Source organism: Leguminivora glycinivorella, chromosome 15 (assembly GCF_023078275.1).
Source record: "Leguminivora glycinivorella isolate SPB_JAAS2020 chromosome 15, LegGlyc_1.1, whole genome shotgun sequence".
Classification (NCBI taxonomy): domain Eukaryota; kingdom Metazoa; phylum Arthropoda; class Insecta; order Lepidoptera; family Tortricidae; genus Leguminivora; species Leguminivora glycinivorella.
This window is the reverse complement of record NC_062985.1, coordinates 8,489,331-8,515,337: the sequence shown is the minus strand read 5'-3', so window position 1 is coordinate 8,515,337 and position 26,007 is coordinate 8,489,331. Positions and strand designations below refer to the sequence as shown.

The 26,007-nt window shown below is 46.4% G+C and overlaps 1 protein-coding gene across 3 annotated transcripts; it reads left to right on the top strand.

Moving 5' to 3' along the window:
- The first annotated feature begins 614 nt into the window (after positions 1-614).
- On the top strand, positions 615-25,658 carry LOC125233873 (T-complex protein 1 subunit gamma). 3 transcript variants are annotated; one of them, XM_048140023.1, is made up of 13 exons: positions 615-748; positions 827-888; positions 981-1,157; positions 1,711-1,908; positions 2,638-2,762; positions 4,540-4,735; positions 7,496-7,650; positions 8,462-8,573; positions 8,701-8,757; positions 14,185-14,277; positions 14,705-14,819; positions 15,128-15,303; positions 25,314-25,658. In XM_048140023.1, the coding sequence occupies exons 1-13, from the start codon at positions 715-717 to the stop codon at positions 25,440-25,442; spliced, it is 1,629 nt and encodes a 542-aa protein (XP_047995980.1). In that variant the 5' UTR covers positions 615-714; the 3' UTR covers positions 25,443-25,658. The 3 variants fall into 3 exon arrangements, with proteins under 3 accessions (XP_047995980.1, XP_047995979.1, XP_047995981.1); XM_048140022.1 differs by lacking the exon at positions 8,701-8,757 and having other exon boundaries at positions 8,462-8,630; XM_048140024.1 differs by lacking the exons at positions 8,701-8,757; positions 25,314-25,658 and adding an exon at positions 15,362-15,643 and having other exon boundaries at positions 8,462-8,630; positions 15,128-15,200.
- Positions 25,659-26,007: the final 349 nt, after the last annotated feature.

The following is a 26,007-nucleotide window of genomic DNA, read 5'->3' as shown; positions in this document are numbered from 1 at the left end:
ACATGCAAGAAATGCATGCTAGAAAGAGATGCAGATATTTGCCACTCACTCTTACCTATAGTTGCGTCTCAAAACTTGCAGCAATAACTTGCTGGTCTAAATTCAGCTTAACGAGAACAACACACGGGCGCGCCATCTGTCCCAGCTGTGGTGCTTTACTCAGGCCACACGCTATAACCATACCGAGCGCATCGATCAGCCGCTTAGTTCCAACGCGCGCCAATAGATGGCGCTAAAGCTATATTGCGAAACGGGACAATGACGTCATCTTTTTCGTGCATGCTGCCCGTAGTAACGAGTTATTAGACGTTATCACGTCAAAAATTGTATGCAATCTGACAGTTCAAACTGACACTGACAAGACACTGACAGATCTGTCAGTGTCAATTTGCACACAATTTTTTTTTAAGATTATGATTTTTTAAGACTGTCTGTGGGAAGCCTTTAAATATAACTTAAAATTCTTATATAGGATAGTAAAAACAAACCGACAAAGTCTTTACATCAAAAGTTTAAATTAACATGATTATTAACTAAATCAAGTATATTAGTCAATCCATGGAAACAAAGGATAGTTTGACAATTTGACATTCATTTTTTTATTCACTCACATGGCAACATTAGTCACCACGCGATTTTCTTTCTGAATTTGCTTGTACTTCTTCTGGACGAATTTAAAAGGTTTTCACTTTTGTTTCCAGAAAAGACACAAAAATGTTTGGTGGTCAACAGCCTATTTTAGTTTTGAGTAAGTGTTGTGTTAAGAAAGTTGGTGTTTTGTCTAACAAAAGGTAAAATTGTATTCATGGGTGATTCACGGTTACAGGTCAAAACACAAAACGTGAGTCCGGCCGGAAGGTTCAGCTCGAAAATATTAATGCTGGAAAGGTGAATATGTGTTCAATTTATGCTGTACATAAAATTTCCGCACTTTGCAATCGGTACCAGTTATTAATTTTACCATTTGTGATTTATTTTAGACGATAGCGGACGTTATCCGAACATGCCTCGGACCTCAGGCGATGTTAAAAATGTTGATGGACCCCATGGGTGGCATTGTGATGACCAATGACGGCAATGCTATTCTTCGGGAGATCACAGTACAACACCCCGCAGCCAAATCTATGATAGAAATCGCAAGAACACAAGATGAAGAGGTTAGAATTTTTACTTATCCTTTTTTGGCAGTTACATTGTTTCAAACTATAATTCAAACCATTACACATACAATTTATGTTATATTTGCTTCTTAAAATTATTTGCATCACTTGCTTTTTTATATTCATTTTCTTTATTTATGTTTTGAACAAAGAGTGACTTATGTTTACAACAAAGAACCACCATTTTAGTCAATTTTGACTTAAGAAATTTTAAATGAAAACAGGTCTAAATTATCGTCATTATAGTTATGGTATCTAGAAGCAATATTTAGATATTTAACTATTAACCCTGAATATTAAAAGCATTAATTCTATTTGAGTTTTGAAGATTAAATAAAAGAAAGTTTAGTCCGTATAGCTAATTGCATAAATAGCCCTGGATGTTAAAAATACTGTTTGGTTTTAACTATAAAACTCCCGTGAGACTCATACATATTTAAAAATATTTTAATAAATAATAATATAATAATAATATTTTTTTTTTTTTAATATCGACTTAATACGTGAGTAACCCGCTTAAAATATTTTTAAATACTGTTTGGTTCTCCAGGTTGGTGACGGAACCACATCAGTAATAGTCCTGGCCGGAGAAATGCTGGCCGTTGCTGAGCAGTTCCTGTCCCAGAACATCCACCCCACAGTGATCATCAGAGAGTACCGGCAGGCCCTTGAGGATGCCGTCAAACTGCTGGAGGAGAAGATCTCTATTCCCATTGACATGAATGACAAGGAAAAGATGAAGGATGTTGTAAGTAACATTAATTGTATCTGTATAACATTGATTTAGTTCATATTTTATTTTAGTTTCAGTATAGTTGTCAAGGTATCTACAACGCAAGGCTTCTTCAGCTTACCGTGGGACATAGTCCATCTGTGTAAAAACGTTCTACAAAGATAAAGTATTAATGATATGTAGAATAGAATAGAACACATTTATATAACCCCACATAAAAGTACAATTAAAAGAAAAAAACATGCAGACAGAAAACATTAGATATTAAAATAGGACCCCCACTCATTTACTTTGCCATCCTGCTTCATGTTCGCTTCATTTTTTTCCCGTTTCTTTTTCCTGTTTCTATCATGGGGGTATGATGTAATAATCTTTAGACCTTTTATCTTTTTGACTAATGATTGTGTGTCCAATCCAGTTACATTTCAGTTTCCCAACAGTATGTTTGACATCAGTTACACTTCCGTAGGGAACAAATCAAATTATTTTATTAAATATTTTTTGATTTGTTTTTTTAGTAGTAACACTACTACAAAATAAAACAAACCACTATTTCCGTTTATAATCAGTTACACTTGTCATTTTGCTGATATGGGTTCTTTTAAGTTTGAACTTGATGTTCAACATACTTCTTATCAATATAATTATTTTGGCACTTCTATTTTAGAATAACACATGTACCTAGTTTAATAATAATGTAAATGATGATCCATCCATATAAATAGCATTTTCTTTGTGTTACAGATCCGATCATGTGTTGGCACCAAATATATTGGTCGCTGGGCCGACCTGGCCGTGGACATTGCCTTGGATGCCGTCAACACTGTCATGATCAATGAGAACGGCAGGGTGGAGGTGGACATTAAGAAGTAAGACATTAAGCATTATTGTACATTGATTTTTGCTTGTTGAAAACTTTTTCAAATACAATTAAATAGAACTTTAAAGTCCCTAATAGATGTATGTATATGTCGCAGGGAAATGGCCAAATCAGAGATTTGATCAAATCTCTAAGGGATTTGATCAAATCACGCAGGATGTCAAAGTGGCGAATCCATTTCATTATTTCTCTAGAAAATTTCAGTCATTTGACTAAATCCCTGACTCTGTTTAGTGAGATCACAAAATCGGCCAATAGACACGCCACGTTTTGTCATTTCACTAGATTTGTTTAGGGATTTGATAAAATCCCTGAACCACGACAGTGAGTTGACGAAACAAACTCAAAAAGTGAACTAGTTTTAACATTTCCCTAAACAAATTTAGGAAAATGATAAAGTCTCAACTGGTGATTTGATCAAATGTCTGAACCGGTTTCGTGAAATGACAAAGCCAAGAATCTGATATATCCAATTAGATTTATTAGACCCTTGCCTTTGTCACTTGATTTGATTGAATCCTGAACTAGATCAGTGAAATGGTAAAATTGAATCCGTTTTTAAGAGTTTTTGGTTTTCTATAAATAAGAAAAAAAATAGAAAAAGTTTAGAAACAAAGATAAAAATGTTTCATTTTAAATTATTTTCGTGTTTATTGAAACATTTTGTCTTTTCACTGAACTTGTTTAGCGAAATGATAAAACTAGTTGACTTTATAAGCTCGTTTCGTCAACTTACTGACGTGGTTCAGGGATTTTATCAAATCCCTAAACAAATCTAGTGAAATGACAAAACGTGGCGTGTCTATTGGTCGATTTTGTGATTTCACTAAACAGAGTAAGGGATTTAGTCAAATGACTGAAATTATCTAGAGAAATGATAAAATGGATTCGCCATTTTGACATCCTGCGTGATTTGATCATATCCCTTAGTGATTTGATGAAATCTCTGTTTTGGCCATTTCCCTGCGACATATCAGCAATTCCCGTCAACTTTGTACAAAAATTAAGGGAAAAGTTAAATTTGTTTTTATTAATTCCTATTTTGTTACCAAGATTTTGTTGATTAATTGAGATTTTATTAAGTTTTATTTCGTTATTAAGGTTCTCTAGTATCTATATTTTCTTAATTATAACAATTATCCTGTATATATCTTACGAAAGTCGAATTATATTACTAAATGTTGGTAACAAAATAGGATCAATTAAAATTTGCTGACGTGGCATTGTACAAAGTTGACGGGAATTGCTGATATACATCTTGTCAAGACAAATGAAAATTCTTGTGTTAAAAACTGCAAAATACAATTATTTATAGCATACTAGCTTTTGCCGGCAGCTTCGCTCGCGTTGTAAAGAGACAAAAAGTAGCCTATGTCACTCTCCATTCCTTCAATTATCTCCACTTAAAAGATCACGACGATTCGTCACTCCGTGTTGCCGTGAAAGACGGACAAACAAACAGACACACACACTTTCCCATTTATAATATTAGTATGGATAATTTAGAACTTGGGTGGCATATGGTAAGAAAAAAAAACAGTTTTCATTGTTTTATTGACATTTAAGTATTCTTTTTCAAATTTTCAAAAAAGTTATAGACATACTTGGAATCCTTTAGCAAGCATACATTCAGTAAGTTATGTTATTTATAATTATTGTTTATAATTATTAAACAATTTCTTCTTACAAATTGTATGCATATACCTATTATACCTGGGGTACCTACAGCTAGCATTTTCTGATGGTTATAAAATTCTTTATTCCAGCTACGCTAAAGTGGAGAAGATCCCCGGAGGCACAGTAGAGGAGTCCCGCGTCCTGAACGGTGTCATGATAAACAAGGATGTGACGCACCCTAAGATGAGGCGCTACATCGAGAACCCTCGCATCATACTGCTTGACTGCCCCCTTGAGTACAAGAAGGGAGAGAGCCAGACCAACATCGAGATTGTGGGAGAACAGGTATGGGACTGAAATACTTTGATTTTATCATAGCATTAAATGTAGAAAAGATTTCCTGGGGCATGGTAGAGGAGTAAGCAGGTACTGAACAGCGTCTCGGTCATAAAGGATGTAGCACACCCTAAGATGAGGTGTTACATCAAGAACCCGCGCATCGTACTGTTCGATTGCCCTCTTAAGTAGGATAGAGTGCCAGACCAACATCGAGATTGTGGGAGAACAGGTAAGGGACTGAAATACTTTGGTTTTATCATAGCATTAAATGCAGAGAAGATTCCCTGAGGCATGGTAGAGGAGTAGCAGGTACGGAACAGTGTCATGATCAACAAGGATGTGACGCACCCTAAGATGAGGCGCTACATCGAGAACCCGCGCATCGTATACTGCTCGACCGCCCTCTTGAGTAGAAGAAGGGAGAGAGCCAGACCAATATTGAGATTGTAGGAGAACAGGTATGAGGATAATAGTTAACCCTTAAATGCATGGTGATGTATATATGCATCATATATTTGATGGCCTGTGGCTCAATATGTAGCTATCCAAAATCACATTTATAGTTTAATTATTATTCAGTATTTATTATTATTTAGTAAATATTTTAATAAATCAAATAATATAATGATTTACTATTTATTATTTAAGGATAAAGATGAAATGGCGGAAAAGTGTGAAAAAACAGGATGATGGTGATTTTTTTTTTTTTTTTTAATTTATTGAAAAAAGAAAAACCTTAAAGTCTAAAGTTACAAATTATCGCCAAACTGTATAACAGTTTGTTGGCGGTGCGCTCTTGTATATGTATCTATTATATTTCACTATAAGTATTATGCTATAGTATAAGTAAGAGTAAACACAATACAATAGGTTAACGGATATCAATAAAAACAGGTTGTATAACTTGTTAATTAGAATTACTGAGGCTAACGAAGACTGCTATGGTGATTATTTAACATTATTTCTTTAAGTTTTGTCTTGAGACTGCCTATTTTTAATTTATTTTTCTCCAGTAAAAGAGGGTATTTGTTACAAATTTTAGGTGTTACATATTCCATAGTTCTTTGACCATAATAATTTTTTGCTGTAACTTGACATAATGTTCTTTTCTTAGATAACCTAGTGTTATAGTGATTAGCCGGTCTTTCGATTTTATAGTCCTGAGTATTGAGTATTTTTAGTATGTGATTTAGGCAGATTTTTTCGGAGTTAGTAATTAGTTTATGTTTAAACTTTTTATCATGGGGGTTTCACAAATAGTGTACCTTTCTAATAGTAGTAAAACTTTACAAATAAAACTTACCAATAATTATATATTTATATAAATAAGTTTTCGCCTATTTAACTTCTAACACTGATTTAGTATTAAAATCGGTATAATATTTTTTTTATTATTTTTCCCAGAGCCAGAAAACCGTTCTCTATCACTATATTAATATCTCGTCAAAAGAAAAATTCATGCATTTAAGGGTTAAATATTATAAATCTAATCTTTAAATATCCAAGGTATTGCAATAGATTAAATATAAGAAGATTATATTGTCCCATACATTATAGACAAAGAAAGGCTTTATTTAATATTATAAGTTAAAATTAAAATAAGTGGAACAAACAGGTTGATATTAAAAAGGGCCGCGACCGCGACTCAGCATAATCTTCTTCAACCTAGCATTTTCCCGGCCTAGCGCCAGGGTCCGCTTTCCTGCTCAGCCTTTTCCACTTTGCCCGGCGACTCAGCATAATGTTGCAGTAAATTTTACTTATTACATTTTTAGGGTTCCGTAGTCAACTAGGAACCCTTATATTTTCGCCATGTCTGTCTGTCCTTCCGTCCGTCCGTCCGCGGATAATCTCAGTGACCGTTAGCACTAGAAAGCTGAAATTTGGTACCAATATGTATATCAATCACGCCGACAAAGTGGTAAAATAAAAAGTGGAAAAAAAATCTTTGTTAGGGTACCCCCCCTACATGTAAAGTGGGGACTGATTTTTTTTCCATTCCAACCCCAACGTGTGATATATTGTTGGATAGGTATTTAAAAATCAATAAGGTTTTACTAAAATCGTTTTTGATAATATTAATATTTTCGGAAATAATCGCTGCTAAAGGAAAAAAAAGTGTCCCCCCCCTCTAACTTTTGAACCATATGTTTAAAAAATATGAAAAAAATCACAAAAGTAGAACTTTATAAACACTTTCTAGGAAAATTGTTTTGAACTTGATAGGTTCAGCAGTTTTCGAGAAAAATATGGAAAACTACGGAACCCTACACTGAGCGTGGCCCGACACGCTTTTTTTTATTTATTAAAATGCGACAGCCTAAAGACGTGCAAAAACTAGATAAAAATGGCTTGTTGCCATCGATTTTATTTGTAGATGGCGTTAAGTGTTACTTTCGATATAGATTTATGGCTCGAAAGTGACACTTAACGCCAATCTACAAGTAATCCATGGCAACAAGGCATTTTTAGTGGTGCCATCTAGTTTTTTCACGTCTTTAGGCGGTCGCAGTGTATGGAATGGTATAATTTCCTTATATAATATCGAGACAATCAACGCCATTTCAAACTTGTGACTCATGGATCATTTACATTTCTAAGTTTAAACTCCCACGTTGTCAATTGCTGGACACTTTAACAGGTTATTTGTATAAAAATTCAAGTAAAGGAACATTTGACTAGATTTCTTGACCAATTTGTGTCAAATGTCACTTACAAAAGGATTAGTCTTTTGTAAACACTAACATGGGCATTTTCTGTACACAGGACTTCACAAAGCTGCTCCAACTTGAAGAAGAGCACGTCCAGCGCCAGTGCGAGGACATCATCGCGCTGAAGCCCGACATCGTGTTCACGGAGAAGGGCGTTTCTGATCTGGCACAGCACTACTTGGTCAAGGCTGGCATCACCGCCATCCGCAGGTAACTAAGAGTAGTACTAGTTCACAGCACTGTTCCAAAACAGGAGTATACTCTGTGCGAGGCCGTCATTGCTCTGAAACCTGACATTGTCTTCACTGAGAAGAAGGGCGTTTCTGATCTGGCTCAGCACAACTTGGTTAAGGCTGGCATCACCACCATCCGCAGGTAACTGCGAATACTACTCGTACAAAGCTCTGTACTCATCAATCATGAAGCTTTGAATTGGGTCACAAGCGCAACCTGCGTGTTTTCGTAGACATGGCGCGGCTACCACCTCGCCGTTACGTCTCCGTCCTAATCCGACGAATTTTTGACGAAATAAGTAAGTCAACATTAATATTTTTATATTATTGAATGGGCTTCTTCTTGTTCTACAAATTCAAAGACGTGTAGTATCTTTTTGAATTCGAGATACCTCAAATCATCCGGGTGTACGCATTAGAGAGGGGCACTTTGCCAGGATGTGCAGGGGCGTTTCTTCAGACTCTAAGCAGAATCTGCACATGTATTATGGGCTTACTCTTGGCCACAGACTAGCCAAAGGCAAAGACGTGGCTTACGATGGAGTGAGCTTGCCCAGAAGATGCCTGTTCACCCTTGATTTGAAGGGATTCATATCAAAGCAACTGAAAAAATTCTTGCGAAACAGGTGTCTTGATTTCCGCTAGGTTTAAAATGCAGTCTGTTTTCCTGCAACATGGTCCTCGTATCTTAAAGACATTGCATCTGGAGGGACGCGAAGTGATTTTGCATCATATACGTTTCTTATTCTAGGTATCAATGTTATTTAAATTAAATCTGGCTATTCTAGATTGCGCAAGACTGACAACAACCGTCTCGCGCGCGCGTGTGGCGCCACCATCGTGAACCGCACCGAGGAGCTCCGCGAGTCTGACGTCGGCACCGCCGCTGGCAAGTTCGAGGTCAAGAAGATCGGCGACGACTACTTCTCCTTCATCACCGAGTGCAAGAACCCCAAGGTCAGTGTCGTGCAGTCTGTAGAGACCTCGGGCGCTGTGTAACCTCGGCACCGCCGCCGGCAAGTTCGAGGTCAAGAAGATCGGTGACGACTACTTCTCCTTCATCACCGAGTGCAAGAACCCCAAGGTCAGTGTCGTGCAGTCTGTAGAGACCTCGGGCGCTGTGTGACGTCGGCACCGCCGCCGGCAAGTTCGAGGTCAAGAAGACGATCGGGGACGACTACTTCGCTTTCATAACTGAGTGCAAGAACCCCAAGGTAAGCTTGACGAAGTATCTGCGGACGAGCTTTTCTGGAGCAGCCACGAAGTGTAAGGCCTGAGTGCACTCGGGCGACCCACCCCGCTGCACGTCAAGCCGACCGAGCGTCCACTGAGGCCCTTAGACTAAGAGATAACACAACACAACATCAACGAAAAATGGATGTTCAGATCTAGTGCAAAAAGGGTTTCCCTCGTATTTTTCGGGAAATGTTCGTATTGGTCATGTTAGTTCAGTCAATGTCAGTACATCTTGTACTGAGACTGAATGTACTGACACTGACTGAAATAGCATGACACTTTCGTACGTTTTCGTAACAATACGAAGGCAATTCTTTTCGCACTACATCTGTAGTAAATTTTTGTCGCCATAAAATTTGTAGTTATTAGTTAAGTTTCTTTGGATATGCCATTTTTTTATATCCATATCCATACTTCTATACTTATATTATAAATGGGAAAGTATGTGTGTCTGTTTGTTTGTCCGTCTTTCACGGTCAAACGGAGCGACGAATTGACGTAATTTTTTAACCCCCGACGCAAAAACGAAGGGGTGTTATAAGTTTGACGTGTCTGTCTGTCTGTCTGTCTGTCTGTCCGTCTGTCTGTCTGTCTGTCTGTCTGTCTGTCTGTTTGTCTGTCTGTGTGTGTGTCTGTCTGTGGCATCGTAGCTCCCGAACGGATGAACCGATTTTGATTTAGTTTTTTTTGTCTGAAAGCTGAGTTAGTCGGGAGTGTTCTTAGCCATGTTTCATGAAAATCGGTCCACTATGTCACGGTCGGGGGTTTTTTCAAAATTTTAATTTTGTGGTTATTAAGAGGAGATAGTTGAAGGGATGGAGGGTGACATAGGCTACTTTTTGTCTCTTTCTAACGTGTGCGAAGCCGCGGGCAAAAGCTAGTAGGGTTATAAAATTTTAGACTCTCAGTTTGACAATTTGTCCCAGAAATATTATGCTTTACCTGGTATGTCTTAAATTTGTTAAATAAGAGTATTTGCATCATATAACCGAACACCTATCAAGCGTGGCGCCATCTAGATGAGCATACATCTTTCATTATGTTTCGGAGGTACATGTTTTTCTTAGTCCTCATTGTCTTTAGTTTTCATTTATGCCACTAGATGGCAGAGTTAACAACGAGGTGGTAGCGTGAACTTTAGAGGAGACATCTACTGTGTAGTTGTTAAATTTTCCATGGGGGTCACAAGGTGGCAGACCTGTCAACGTTCACAAACCCTATTGTTTTCTGAATATGCTTTCAACATAATTCATTCAATTGGTGGCAATGTAAATTACATTATTACTTATTTTAAATAGTAACTTTAGGTTGACTCTCTTGTTTTGACGTGTACCTAATATTAACCACACGCTATACCGAAAAGTAGTTATTAGGGTTCCGTACCTCAAAGAGGAAAAACGGAACCCTTATAGGATCACTCGCGTGTCTGTCTGTCCCTCTGTCACAGCCGATTTCTCCGAAACTACTGGACCGATTTACTTGAAATTTGGCACACGTATGTAAACCTGTGGCCCAAAGACGGACATGTAATTTAAATAAATGAAATTTAATCACAGGGGTCACTTTTGGGGGGTAAAATTGAAAATTAAAAATCAAAGTTATTAAAACTATATTGTGTTATATATTAAATGAAAGAGCATTTTATCAGCATCTGAAATATATTTTTTTTATATTTTTTGTTTTGGTAATTTAGAAGTAATTTAAGAAAATAAGCAAAAAATGACCATTCCCCCCCTTATCTCCGAAACTACTTAGCGTAAAATTTTCAAAAAAATACACGAGATAGCCCTCTCCCTGTAGATTACAGGAAAACCTATTAGAAATCTACAGTCAAGCGTAAGTCGGACTTAAGAGAAAAAAACTCAGATTACGAATTTCACTCACTGCCGCTGCAAGTAGTTACTAAACGTCTTAAAATTGTGTAAGCGAGTTGGACAGGTATAAAGAAATTCATTTCTGTCTTTTTCCTTTTAGAACTTGTTCAAATTTTTTTTCATTTGTACAAAATGACTTAAGTTCCTACTAAAAAGGAGGCGCTTAAGACTGTTTATAAATTGACTGAGCAAAATTTTATTCAAATCGGTCCAAAAAAAGGTGTCTGTTGACGAAAACATAGAATTTGTGCCACCGAAAGCCCAAATCTGAAGTCCATTTTGCTCTATCTCTTATCGTTTCCGAGATATATACGTAAAGTCTTGAAAGTGCGAAACGTTAACTTTGCCATCATAGTCGTTCAGGCGCTCATGAGTTCTTTGTATGGAAAAGTCGAAAACCGACTCGCACTTGACCAATGTTCATAGAACGTTGTGGTTTTTTTTTATTAGCAAAAATGGCTTAAGCGCCTTCAGAAGTGCAGGTGCTTAAGACCGTTTGTAAGTTAAAGTTAGCTGTGATGGCTCAACGAAGAAAGAAGATTTCAATATCCTACTTATACATATTTCATTAATTTAACTATACAGTTTTTATTACTCAAGCCAAGCGTTACGTTAGCTATTGCTATTGATAGGAAAACCTGTGTATAAAGCTTGAAACAAATTATGGAACGCGTCTGACGGACGCGGCTGACGACCGTGATTGATAAGCCGATGGCTTGCGTGGGCGACGGTCGCGCGATGGCGATGCGACGCATACGAAATCAAACCTTATCGATATGGAAGTAGACGATGCGATTAGACGTGAAGGCGACGGTCGCGCGACCGTCGCCCACGCAAGACACGGCGTAAGTGTGCACAGTCTTAAAACATTCAGCGCCTCAGATTGCGGTAGGACATCATCCGATTCATCCGAACGCTCAAGGCCACGTCCACGGTTTATGTCCAATAGTTTGCACAATTCAGTATCATATTCATTATCTACATAGATCGCGGCAGTGGACGGCGTTCGTCGCGTTTTTAGGCACCGGCCACATCAGAGCGTCGCGTGTCTCGGGGCGCGCAACGGACGTCGGCGCCACGCCACCTGAGTGTAATTCAAAAAACGTCTCCTCAGTACATTTTGTATAGGAAGGACGTAAGGCGCGCCGCGCCACGCCACCTGGGGCGCGTCTTACGTCCTTCCTATACAAAATGTACCTACTGAGGAGACGTTTTTTGAATTACACTGAGGCGGCGTGGCGCGGACGTCCGTTGCGCGCCCCGAGACACGCGACGCTCTGGTGTGGCCGGTCACTTAGGTGATTATCTGATTATCGATGGACTATCGCATCGTTCTAAACTACCGCGCAGCAGCGCGAACTGAATTAAACTTATGTTGGTTGCAATAAGAGGTAGATTTGTTTAAAAATATGCACACTTGCCACCTGCGGTAATAAAATTTTATGGCTTGCGCGATGATCACATTTATTAATGTCATAACCGCCAATTACTTGCATTTGAAATTGAACTTTAATTACTAAGAAATAACGTTGTTTTTGTAAAAAAATGAAAGTAGTTTTTACTACATTGCGAAGTTTTCGTTTGTCAACTAGACGCACACATTTGCAACTAAGCGATCGGACACTTTTGAGTGTCGAATTTCTATTCTAGGTGACAGTGTCGCCGAATGTACTTTCTAAAGTACATAATGGTTTCAATGGAATTTTAACTCTCATAAACAAATAAAATATAATTTCTTTTGTTTATAAAATTTTTCGAATAACTGAAATTGAATTCAATCTCAAGTACAATAAGAATCAAAATTCCCTAGCAAAAATTTTGTATGGTGGGCGCCACGAGGCTCGGGAAGTTTTTAAATTGATGTTATCGCATCGATCTACTGAGGGGGGCGGTGCCTACAGTAGTTGTTGTAGTTGTATGCATACCTAGCTCACGCACACAGACGCGTCCACTGGCGCCGCGCCGGTGAATGCGATGGTCGATGGACGATGTCACGCGGGATTCGCCGCGCGAACTCATCATTCGCGCGCTCGGCTCCCTTCGCTGCCTGCACACGTTCGCTGCTCTCGTACGATTTGATATTATACAGGGTGCCCGGTAATTAATGGACAACCTTTTAACCACCAAGAGGGCACCTTATACTGGTCCAGAAAATCTATGGGATATGGGTTAAATTGTGGTGTAGGCGAGAGGCTGGCAACCTGTCACTGCAATGCCATAGTTTCGTTTTCTTTTAACCCTTTATTTGCCAAGAGTGGCACCTTATATTGGTCCAGAAAATCGACTTTAAGGTTTAGTAAAAGTCGCCTGGTTTTCGAGATTTTCACAATTTTTAAAATTTTAATACCTACTACCTAAAATTTTAAAAAGTGTGAAAATCTCGAAAACCAGGCGACTTTTACTAAACCTTAATGTCGATTTTCTGTAAGGTGCCCTCTTGGTGGTTAAAAGGTCGTCCATTAATTACCGGGCACGTGCACCCGATATATTTGTCAAGCAATTTCTGACGTAAGAAAGCGCGACTCATTCGCGCAGTCGGCAAACGTCTCTCGTTGTCGTAAAATCTGACATTATTCAGCTACCTTTTATCGCTTGGCTTTAGTTCGCATATACAAGAGTACCTATAGGTACTACAAGGTCCAAGGCAAAATACAACAATAGATAATGTATTTAGTAAATAATATTTTAAAAAAAAGTGGAAAATGTCTGCCTTGGGTGAGACTTGAACTCACGGCCTCTGAATCGATACTCCAGCGCAGACGTTTCTGCTAATCAGAAGTTAAAATTTAAATAATATTTATTTAGTAATTTCCCGCTAGAAACTTGCGTTATACAATTCTGTATACTTTTTCAGCTACCATAACCAAATTTGGATTAGATTAAAAAAACCTTTAAGTAGATAAAACTTAGAACCTTTCAGATTGTTTTACTCACCCTTTCTGATGTTTACCATACTTATACTTACCCAGTTATTCATAAACGTACACTAAAGTTATCAAGCCGATAAATTTCGTTTGTCCCTTTCCGACGTATCGGTGTGATAGAAAGGGACAAACGAACTTTATCGGCTGGATACTTTAGTGTATGAATAAGGGTGTTAAAATTTATAGCTACGAAATTTTACATAAAACACCTACTTTAAAATAAAATAAAAAATGTTGAATTTGGTTAACATTATAAAAGACCTCACGCAAGCTGTGCTAATTAGTTCGCGAATTCGTCGAGAGGTGGCGCTAAACACAATTATGCTCATTAGAGAACCTATACTTCTAGCCTAGCCCAGTCTTTAGAATTATGTGAGTAACGTAAAAGTTTTGTAGGTACGGAACCCTCGGTGGGCGAGTCCGACTCGCACTTGGCCGGTTTTTTTTTATTAACATTTGACTATTTGTAATTTTCAGGCTTGCACGATTCTCCTTCGCGGTGCTTCCAAGGACGTGTTGAATGAGATCGAGAGGAACCTCCAGGATGCTCTTCATGTTGCTAAGAATTTGGTAAGTGATTACATAATTGCTAGGTTTACTTACGTTCAGGCTGTTCTTTAATTCATAGAATAATGGCTAAAGTTTTCACTGAGTACGTACACTAGTCCAAAATATAGACTTTTGGTTTTAGTAAAAGCCTTTTGTTTTTCGAGATTTTCGTATTTATACTTACTTTCTTTAGAAAAAAAAAGAAAACTGCGAATATCTCGAAAAGCAGAGGATTTTTACTAACTTTTACCAACTATTTTCGCACAAAAAAAAATTACGAAATTATGTTGATAAAAAAAGTGTTGACGCGCCCAACCTCCATTGGACCGTCTTCGAAATTAGTTCGACATTTTGAATTTGGAATGAAAATTAATTGTTCGAAGATGGGCTGGCGTACTGGATCTAAAAGATACCTTCCTACCGTGAGGCTAATGTCGTGTGTGTGCAGGTGCTGAGCCCGCGCCTGGTGGCGGGCGGCGGCGCGGTGGAGATGGCCGTGTCGCAGGCGCTGGCGCTCAACGCCGCGCACAACACTCCCTACCGCGCTGTGGCGCAGGCACTAGGTAACACTCTTATTATTGGTTGCTGTTTTTTTGCTACCCCATGAGGACCGAAGACTTATTGAATAGACCGCTTCCTAGTCTTAAGAAAAAATACAACGCATTTATTTATTGATATTGGATATTGATGTATCGGATTGAGAGAGAGAGAGAGATAGTTCTTACGTAAACAACTCTGCCCCTACACAGCTATGGGATAACCTGTTGAACGAGGCCCGGATCGCTTTATCTCAGTCTGACCAATGGCCACCTGTCGCGACTACCGCCACGCGCGATATCGTGTACTTACATTATTTTTCACAAAATTTCAGAGATCATCCCCCGCACGCTAGCGCAGAACTGCGGCGCCAACACCATCCGCACGCTGACAGCGCTGCGCGCCAAGCACGCCGCCGGCGGCTCCACCGCTGGTATCGACGGAGAAACCGGCGCTATTGTAGACATGGCGGCTAAAGGCATCTGGGAACCGCTCGCCGTCAAACTGCAGGTAACATCACGGTCACCACTCACATCTCACACTCTAGCACACTGACAGCAGTGCCCAGGCACGCCGCCGGCGGCTCTACCGCTGGTATCGACGGAGAAACCGGCGCTATTGTAGACATGGCGGCTAAAGGCATCTGGGAACCGCTCGCCGTCAAACTGCAGGTAACATCACGGTCACCACTCACATCTCACACTCTAGCACACTGACAGCAGTGCCCAGGCACGCCGCCGGCGGCTCTACCGCTGGTATCGACGGAGAAACCGGCGCTATTGTAGACATGGCGGCTAAAGGCATCTGGGAACCGCTCGCCGTCAAACTGCAGGTAACATCACGGTCACCACTCACATCTCACACTCTAGCACACTGACAGCAGTGCCCAGGCACGCCGCCGGCGGCTCTACCGCTGGTATCGACGGAGAAACCGGCGCTATTGTAGACATGGCGGCTAAAGGCATCTGGGAACCGCTCGCCGTCAAACTGCAGGTAACATCACGGTCACCACTCACATCTCACACTCTAGCACACTGACAGCAGTGCCCAGGCACGCCGCCGGCGGCTCTACCGCTGGTATCGACGGAGAAACCGGCGCTATTGTAGACATGGCGGCTAAAGGCATCTGGGAACCGCTCGCCGTCAAACTGCAGGTAACATCACGGTCACCACTCACATCTCACACTCTAGCACACTGACAGCAGTGCCCAGGCACGCCGCCGGCGGCTCTACCGCTGGTATCGACGGAGAAACCGGCGCTATTGTAGACATGGCGGCTAAAGGCATCTGGGAACCGCTCGCCGTCAAACTGCAGGTAACATCACGGTCACCACTCACATCTCACACTCTAGCACACTGACAGCAGTGCCCAGGCACGCCGCCGGCGGCTCTACCGCTGGTATCGACGGAGAAACCGGCGCTATTGTAGACATGGCGGCTAAAGGCATCTGGGAACCGCTCGCCGTCAAACTGCAGGTAACATCACGGTCACCACTCACATCTCACACTCTAGCACACTGACAGCAGTGCCCAGGCACGCCGCCGGCGGCTCTACCGCTGGTATCGACGGAGAAACCGGCGCTATTGTAGACATGGCGGCTAAAGGCATCTGGGAACCGCTCGCCGTCAAACTGCAGGTAACATCACGGTCACCACTCACATCTCACACTCTAGCACACTGACAGCAGTGCCCAGGCACGCCGCCGGCGGCTCTACCGCTGGTATCGACGGAGAAACCGGCGCTATTGTAGACATGGCGGCTAAAGGCATCTGGGAACCGCTCGCCGTCAAACTGCAGGTAACATCACGGTCACCACTCACATCTCACACTCTAGCACACTGACAGCAGTGCCCAGGCACGCCGCCGGCGGCTCTACCGCTGGTATCGACGGAGAAACCGGCGCTATTGTAGACATGGCGGCTAAAGGCATCTGGGAACCGCTCGCCGTCAAACTGCAGGTAACATCACGGTCACCACTCACATCTCACACTCTAGCACACTGACAGCAGTGCCCAGGCACGCCGCCGGCGGCTCTACCGCTGGTATCGACGGAGAAACCGGCGCTATTGTAGACATGGCGGCTAAAGGCATCTGGGAACCGCTCGCCGTCAAACTGCAGGTAACATCACGGTCACCACTCACATCTCACACTCTAGCACACTGACAGCAGTGCCCAGGCACGCCGCCGGCGGCTCTACCGCTGGTATCGACGGAGAAACCGGCGCTATTGTAGACATGGCGGCTAAAGGCATCTGGGAACCGCTCGCCGTCAAACTGCAGGTAACATCACGGTCACCACTCACATCTCACACTCTAGCACACTGACAGCAGTGCCCAGGCACGCCGCCGGCGGCTCTACCGCTGGTATCGACGGAGAAACCGGCGCTATTGTAGACATGGCGGCTAAAGGCATCTGGGAACCGCTCGCCGTCAAACTGCAGGTAACATCACGGTCACCACTCACATCTCACACTCTAGCACACTGACAGCAGTGCCCAGGCACGCCGCCGGCGGCTCTACCGCTGGTATCGACGGAGAAACCGGCGCTATTGTAGACATGGCGGCTAAAGGCATCTGGGAACCGCTCGCCGTTAAACTGCAGGTAACATCACGGTCACCACTCACATCTCACACTCTAGCACACTGACAGCAGTGCCCAGGCACGCCGCCGGCGGCTCTACCGCTGGTATCGACGGAGAAACCGGCGCTATTGTAGACATGGCGGCTAAAGGCATCTGGGAACCGCTCGCCGTCAAACTGCAGGTAACATCACGGTCACCACTCACATCTCACACTCTAGCACACTGACAGCAGTGCCCAGGCACGCCGCCGGCGGCTCTACCGCTGGTATCGACGGAGAAACCGGCGCTATTGTAGACATGGCGGCTAAAGGCATCTGGGAACCGCTCGCCGTCAAACTGCAGGTAACATCACGGTCACCACTCACATCTCACACTCTAGCACACTGACAGCAGTGCCCAGGCACGCCGCCGGCGGCTCTACCGCTGGTATCGACGGAGAAACCGGCGCTATTGTAGACATGGCGGCTAAAGGCATCTGGGAACCGCTCGCCGTCAAACTGCAGGTAACATCACGGTCACCACTCACATCTCACACTCTAGCACACTGACAGCAGTGCCCAGGCACGCCGCCGGCGGCTCTACCGCTGGTATCGACGGAGAAACCGGCGCTATTGTAGACATGGCGGCTAAAGGCATCTGGGAACCGCTCGCCGTCAAACTGCAGGTAACATCACGGTCACCACTCACATCTCACACTCTAGCACACTGACAGCAGTGCCCAGGCACGCCGCCGGCGGCTCTACCGCTGGTATCGACGGAGAAACCGGCGCTATTGTAGACATGGCGGCTAAAGGCATCTGGGAACCGCTCGCCGTCAAACTGCAGGTAACATCACGGTCACCACTCACATCTCACACTCTAGCACACTGACAGCAGTGCCCAGGCACGCCGCCGGCGGCTCTACCGCTGGTATCGACGGAGAAACCGGCGCTATTGTAGACATGGCGGCTAAAGGCATCTGGGAACCGCTCGCCGTCAAACTGCAGGTAACATCACGGTCACCACTCACATCTCACACTCTAGCACACTGACAGCAGTGCCCAGGCACGCCGCCGGCGGCTCTACCGCTGGTATCGACGGAGAAACCGGCGCTATTGTAGACATGGCGGCTAAAGGCATCTGGGAACCGCTCGCCGTCAAACTGCAGGTAACATCACGGTCACCACTCACATCTCACACTCTAGCACACTGACAGCAGTGCCCAGGCACGCCGCCGGCGGCTCTACCGCTGGTATCGACGGAGAAACCGGCGCTATTGTAGACATGGCGGCTAAAGGCATCTGGGAACCGCTCGCCGTCAAACTGCAGGTAACATCACGGTCACCACTCACATCTCACACTCTAGCACACTGACAGCAGTGCCCAGGCACGCCGCCGGCGGCTCTACCGCTGGTATCGACGGAGAAACCGGCGCTATTGTAGACATGGCGGCTAAAGGCATCTGGGAACCGCTCGCCGTCAAACTGCAGGTAACATCACGGTCACCACTCACATCTCACACTCTAGCACACTGACAGCAGTGCCCAGGCACGCCGCCGGCGGCTCTACCGCTGGTATCGACGGAGAAACCGGCGCTATTGTAGACATGGCGGCTAAAGGCATCTGGGAACCGCTCGCCGTCAAACTGCAGGTAACATCACGGTCACCACTCACATCTCACACTCTAGCACACTGACAGCAGTGCCCAGGCACGCCGCCGGCGGCTCTACCGCTGGTATCGACGGAGAAACCGGCGCTATTGTAGACATGGCGGCTAAAGGCATCTGGGAACCGCTCGCCGTCAAACTGCAGGTAACATCACGGTCACCACTCACATCTCACACTCTAGCACACTGACAGCAGTGCCCAGGCACGCCGCCGGCGGCTCTACCGCTGGTATCGACGGAGAAACCGGCGCTATTGTAGACATGGCGGCTAAAGGCATCTGGGAACCGCTCGCCGTCAAACTGCAGGTAACATCACGGTCACCACTCACATCTCACACTCTAGCACACTGACAGCAGTGCCCAGGCACGCCGCCGGCGGCTCTACCGCTGGTATCGACGGAGAAACCGGCGCTATTGTAGACATGGCGGCTAAAGGCATCTGGGAACCGCTCGCCGTCAAACTGCAGGTAACATCACGGTCACCACTCACATCTCACACTCTAGCACACTGACAGCAGTGCCCAGGCACGCCGCCGGCGGCTCTACCGCTGGTATCGACGGAGAAACCGGCGCTATTGTAGACATGGCGGCTAAAGGCATCTGGGAACCGCTCGCCGTCAAACTGCAGGTAACATCACGGTCACCACTCACATCTCACACTCTAGCACACTGACAGCAGTGCCCAGGCACGCCGCCGGCGGCTCTACCGCTGGTATCGACGGAGAAACCGGCGCTATTGTAGACATGGCGGCTAAAGGCATCTGGGAACCGCTCGCCGTCAAACTGCAGGTAACATCACGGTCACCACTCACATCTCACACTCTAGCACACTGACAGCAGTGCCCAGGCACGCCGCCGGCGGCTCTACCGCTGGTATCGACGGAGAAACCGGCGCTATTGTAGACATGGCGGCTAAAGGCATCTGGGAACCGCTCGCCGTCAAACTGCAGGTAACATCACGGTCACCACTCACATCTCACACTCTAGCACACTGACAGCAGTGCCCAGGCACGCCGCCGGCGGCTCTACCGCTGGTATCGACGGAGAAACCGGCGCTATTGTAGACATGGCGGCTAAAGGCATCTGGGAACCGCTCGCCGTCAAACTGCAGGTAACATCACGGTCACCACTCACATCTCACACTCTAGCACACTGACAGCAGTGCCCAGGCACGCCGCCGGCGGCTCTACCGCTGGTATCGACGGAGAAACCGGCGCTATTGTAGACATGGCGGCTAAAGGCATCTGGGAACCGCTCGCCGTCAAACTGCAGGTAACATCACGGTCACCACTCACATCTCACACTCTAGCACACTGACAGCAGTGCCCAGGCACGCCGCCGGCGGCTCTACCGCTGGTATCGACGGAGAAACCGGCGCTATTGTAGACATGGCGGCTAAAGGCATCTGGGAACCGCTCGCCGTCAAACTGCAGGTAACATCACGGTCACCACTCACATCTCACACTCTAGCACACTGACAGCAGTGCCCAGGCACGCCGCCGGCGGCTCTACCGCTGGTATCGACGGAGAAACCGGCGCTATTGTAGACATGGCGGCTAAAGGCATCTGGGAACCGCTCGCCGTCAAACTGCAGGTAACATCACGGTCACCACTCACATCTCACACTCTAGCACACTGACAGCAGTGCCCAGGCACGCCGCCGGCGGCTCTACCGCTGGTATCGACGGAGAAACCGGCGCTATTGTAGACATGGCGGCTAAAGGCATCTGGGAACCGCTCGCCGTCAAACTGCAGGTAACATCACGGTCACCACTCACATCTCACACTCTAGCACACTGACAGCAGTGCCCAGGCACGCCGCCGGCGGCTCTACCGCTGGTATCGACGGAGAAACCGGCGCTATTGTAGACATGGCGGCTAAAGGCATCTGGGAACCGCTCGCCGTCAAACTGCAGGTAACATCACGGTCACCACTCACATCTCACACTCTAGCACACTGACAGCAGTGCCCAGGCACGCCGCCGGCGGCTCTACCGCTGGTATCGACGGAGAAACCGGCGCTATTGTAGACATGGCGGCTAAAGGCATCTGGGAACCGCTCGCCGTCAAACTGCAGGTAACATCACGGTCACCACTCACATCTCACACTCTAGCACACTGACAGCAGTGCCCAGGCACGCCGCCGGCGGCTCTACCGCTGGTATCGACGGAGAAACCGGCGCTATTGTAGACATGGCGGCTAAAGGCATCTGGGAACCGCTCGCCGTCAAACTGCAGGTAACATCACGGTCACCACTCACATCTCACACTCTAGCACACTGACAGCAGTGCCCAGGCACGCCGCCGGCGGCTCTACCGCTGGTATCGACGGAGAAACCGGCGCTATTGTAGACATGGCGGCTAAAGGCATCTGGGAACCGCTCGCCGTCAAACTGCAGGTAACATCACGGTCACCACTCACATCTCACACTCTAGCACACTGACAGCAGTGCCCAGGCACGCCGCCGGCGGCTCTACCGCTGGTATCGACGGAGAAACCGGCGCTATTGTAGACATGGCGGCTAAAGGCATCTGGGAACCGCTCGCCGTCAAACTGCAGGTAACATCACGGTCACCACTCACATCTCACACTCTAGCACACTGACAGCAGTGCCCAGGCACGCCGCCGGCGGCTCTACCGCTGGTATCGACGGAGAAACCGGCGCTATTGTAGACATGGCGGCTAAAGGCATCTGGGAACCGCTCGCCGTCAAACTGCAGGTAACATCACGGTCACCACTCACATCTCACACTCTAGCACACTGACAGCAGTGCCCAGGCACGCCGCCGGCGGCTCTACCGCTGGTATCGACGGAGAAACCGGCGCTATTGTAGACATGGCGGCTAAAGGCATCTGGGAACCGCTCGCCGTCAAACTGCAGGTAACATCACGGTCACCACTCACATCTCACACTCTAGCACACTGACAGCAGTGCCCAGGCACGCCGCCGGCGGCTCTACCGCTGGTATCGACGGAGAAACCGGCGCTATTGTAGACATGGCGGCTAAAGGCATCTGGGAACCGCTCGCCGTCAAACTGCAGGTAACATCACGGTCACCACTCACATCTCACACTCTAGCACACTGACAGCAGTGCCCAGGCACGCCGCCGGCGGCTCTACCGCTGGTATCGACGGAGAAACCGGCGCTATTGTAGACATGGCGGCTAAAGGCATCTGGGAACCGCTCGCCGTCAAACTGCAGGTAACATCACGGTCACCACTCACATCTCACACTCTAGCACACTGACAGCAGTGCCCAGGCACGCCGCCGGCGGCTCTACCGCTGGTATCGACGGAGAAACCGGCGCTATTGTAGACATGGCGGCTAAAGGCATCTGGGAACCGCTCGCCGTCAAACTGCAGGTAACATCACGGTCACCACTCACATCTCACACTCTAGCACACTGACAGCAGTGCCCAGGCACGCCGCCGGCGGCTCTACCGCTGGTATCGACGGAGAAACCGGCGCTATTGTAGACATGGCGGCTAAAGGCATCTGGGAACCGCTCGCCGTCAAACTGCAGGTAACATCACGGTCACCACTCACATCTCACACTCTAGCACACTGACAGCAGTGCCCAGGCACGCCGCCGGCGGCTCTACCGCTGGTATCGACGGAGAAACCGGCGCTATTGTAGACATGGCGGCTAAAGGCATCTGGGAACCGCTCGCCGTCAAACTGCAGGTAACATCACGGTCACCACTCACATCTCACACTCTAGCACACTGACAGCAGTGCCCAGGCACGCCGCCGGCGGCTCTACCGCTGGTATCGACGGAGAAACCGGCGCTATTGTAGACATGGCGGCTAAAGGCATCTGGGAACCGCTCGCCGTCAAACTGCAGGTAACATCACGGTCACCACTCACATCTCACACTCTAGCACACTGACAGCAGTGCCCAGGCACGCCGCCGGCGGCTCTACCGCTGGTATCGACGGAGAAACCGGCGCTATTGTAGACATGGCGGCTAAAGGCATCTGGGAACCGCTCGCCGTCAAACTGCAGGTAACATCACGGTCACCACTCACATCTCACACTCTAGCACACTGACAGCAGTGCCCAGGCACGCCGCCGGCGGCTCTACCGCTGGTATCGACGGAGAAACCGGCGCTATTGTAGACATGGCGGCTAAAGGCATCTGGGAACCGCTCGCCGTCAAACTGCAGGTAACATCACGGTCACCACTCACATCTCACACTCTAGCACACTGACAGCAGTGCCCAGGCACGCCGCCGGCGGCTCTACCGCTGGTATCGACGGAGAAACCGGCGCTATTGTAGACATGGCGGCTAAAGGCATCTGGGAACCGCTCGCCGTCAAACTGCAGGTAACATCACGGTCACCACTCACATCTCACACTCTAGCACACTGACAGCAGTGCCCAGGCACGCCGCCGGCGGCTCTACCGCTGGTATCGACGGAGAAACCGGCGCTATTGTAGACATGGCGGCTAAAGGCATCTGGGAACCGCTCGCCGTCAAACTGCAGGTAACATCACGGTCACCACTCACATCTCACACTCTAGCACACTGACAGCAGTGCCCAGGCACGCCGCCGGCGGCTCTACCGCTGGTATCGACGGAGAAACCGGCGCTATTGTAGACATGGCGGCTAAAGGCATCTGGGAACCGCTCGCCGTCAAACTGCAGGTAACATCACGGTCACCACTCACATCTCACACTCTAGCACACTGACAGCAGTGCCCAGGCACGCCGCCGGCGGCTCTACCGCTGGTATCGACGGAGAAACCGGCGCTATTGTAGACATGGCGGCTAAAGGCATCTGGGAACCGCTCGCCGTCAAACTGCAGGTAACATCACGGTCACCACTCACATCTCACACTCTAGCACACTGACAGCAGTGCCCAGGCACGCCGCCGGCGGCTCTACCGCTGGTATCGACGGAGAAACCGGCGCTATTGTAGACATGGCGGCTAAAGGCATCTGGGAACCGCTCGCCGTCAAACTGCAGGTAACATCACGGTCACCACTCACATCTCACACTCTAGCACACTGACAGCAGTGCCCAGGCACGCCGCCGGCGGCTCTACCGCTGGTATCGACGGAGAAACCGGCGCTATTGTAGACATGGCGGCTAAAGGCATCTGGGAACCGCTCGCCGTCAAACTGCAGGTAACATCACGGTCACCACTCACATCTCACACTCTAGCACACTGACAGCAGTGCCCAGGCACGCCGCCGGCGGCTCTACCGCTGGTATCGACGGAGAAACCGGCGCTATTGTAGACATGGCGGCTAAAGGCATCTGGGAACCGCTCGCCGTCAAACTGCAGGTAACATCACGGTCACCACTCACATCTCACACTCTAGCACACTGACAGCAGTGCCCAGGCACGCCGCCGGCGGCTCTACCGCTGGTATCGACGGAGAAACCGGCGCTATTGTAGACATGGCGGCTAAAGGCATCTGGGAACCGCTCGCCGTCAAACTGCAGGTAACATCACGGTCACCACTCACATCTCACACTCTAGCACACTGACAGCAGTGCCCAGGCACGCCGCCGGCGGCTCTACCGCTGGTATCGACGGAGAAACCGGCGCTATTGTAGACATGGCGGCTAAAGGCATCTGGGAACCGCTCGCCGTCAAACTGCAGGTAACATCACGGTCACCACTCACATCTCACACTCTAGCACACTGACAGCAGTGCCCAGGCACGCCGTCAGCGGCTCCACGGCCGGCATCGATTGAGAAACCAGGAATGGCCCTGGCCGCCATTTCTACAATGGTGTAGACATAGCGGTCAAGAGTATTTCGGTGCTGCTCCCCGTCAAATTGCAAGTGAGGCACATGACGATCGTTCTTCGCACAATAGCGCAGAACTGCGGTTCCACAAGATCACTAAATTTGTACCGGTTACAGAACCACACGAGGGAAGTAGACTGCAAATCCAGTCGCCCTCTTTTAGACCACCGTTTACAAGTACTTAGGTATATCATAGGGAATGGTACCGTGGTGATTTGGCTTAGTAACTCTGATTTTAGACTCAGAATTGTTATTAGCTCAAGGGTTAATGACAAAAACAAATGACGATATGTTACTTACCTTGTGCGTTCCAGCCTTAGTTTGCTAAATGGTTTCCTGTAGCTACTGTATTCATTTTGAGTTAGCTGTCTAATCTTGAAACATCAGCCCCTTTAGCACAACTCGCCTTGTCGCGCGCGAGTCCATACTTGAAGTCGCGCTTGATGTATGGACTTGTGCGCGACAAGGCAAGTTGTGCTAAAGGGTCAGAAATCTTTATTCTATATTTATATGTCGACTCCAGGTGTACAAGACGGCGGTGGAGACGGCTATCCTGCTGCTCCGGATCGACGACATCGTGTCGGGCTCCAAGAAGAAGGCCAACGACCCCGCCGCGCCGCCCGCGCCCGCAGCCATGGCCGCCGCCGAGTAGGGGGCACACACATACACACACACACGCCTAGCTAGCGCATTTCTTTATTGCTGGGTTTTAGACAGTTATAATCGATAGTGTAGGTCGTTCTGAAAAAGTCTAGCGCGACTGACTACGGTTAAGTTATGAATGAATCGACTAATTATTAATTAATTAGAATAATAACCACAAAATTAAAATTTTATATACCGACATAGTAGCTTGATTTCCATCAAACGTGGCTAAGAACACATACATACTGATTCAGCTTGTAAACAAAAAAAAAAACTGAATCTAAATCGGTTCATCCGTTCGAAAGCTACGATGACACAGGAAGACACACACAGACATATAACACCGCGTCGTTTTTGCGTCGGGGGTTAAAAATTACAGTTTATATACTGTTTTTAAAGTACAGTTTAATGATGTAAGGTAAACTAAAGACAACGTCAATGTGCTAAACTTTCCATTCATTTATATCACACTTGCGGAATATTCTGACAGTAAACCGGTTGCAACCGAGTCTTATTTCGAGCTCTAAAGAAATGTATTTAAATTGTTTAGTCGCATAACTTACAATTTTAGT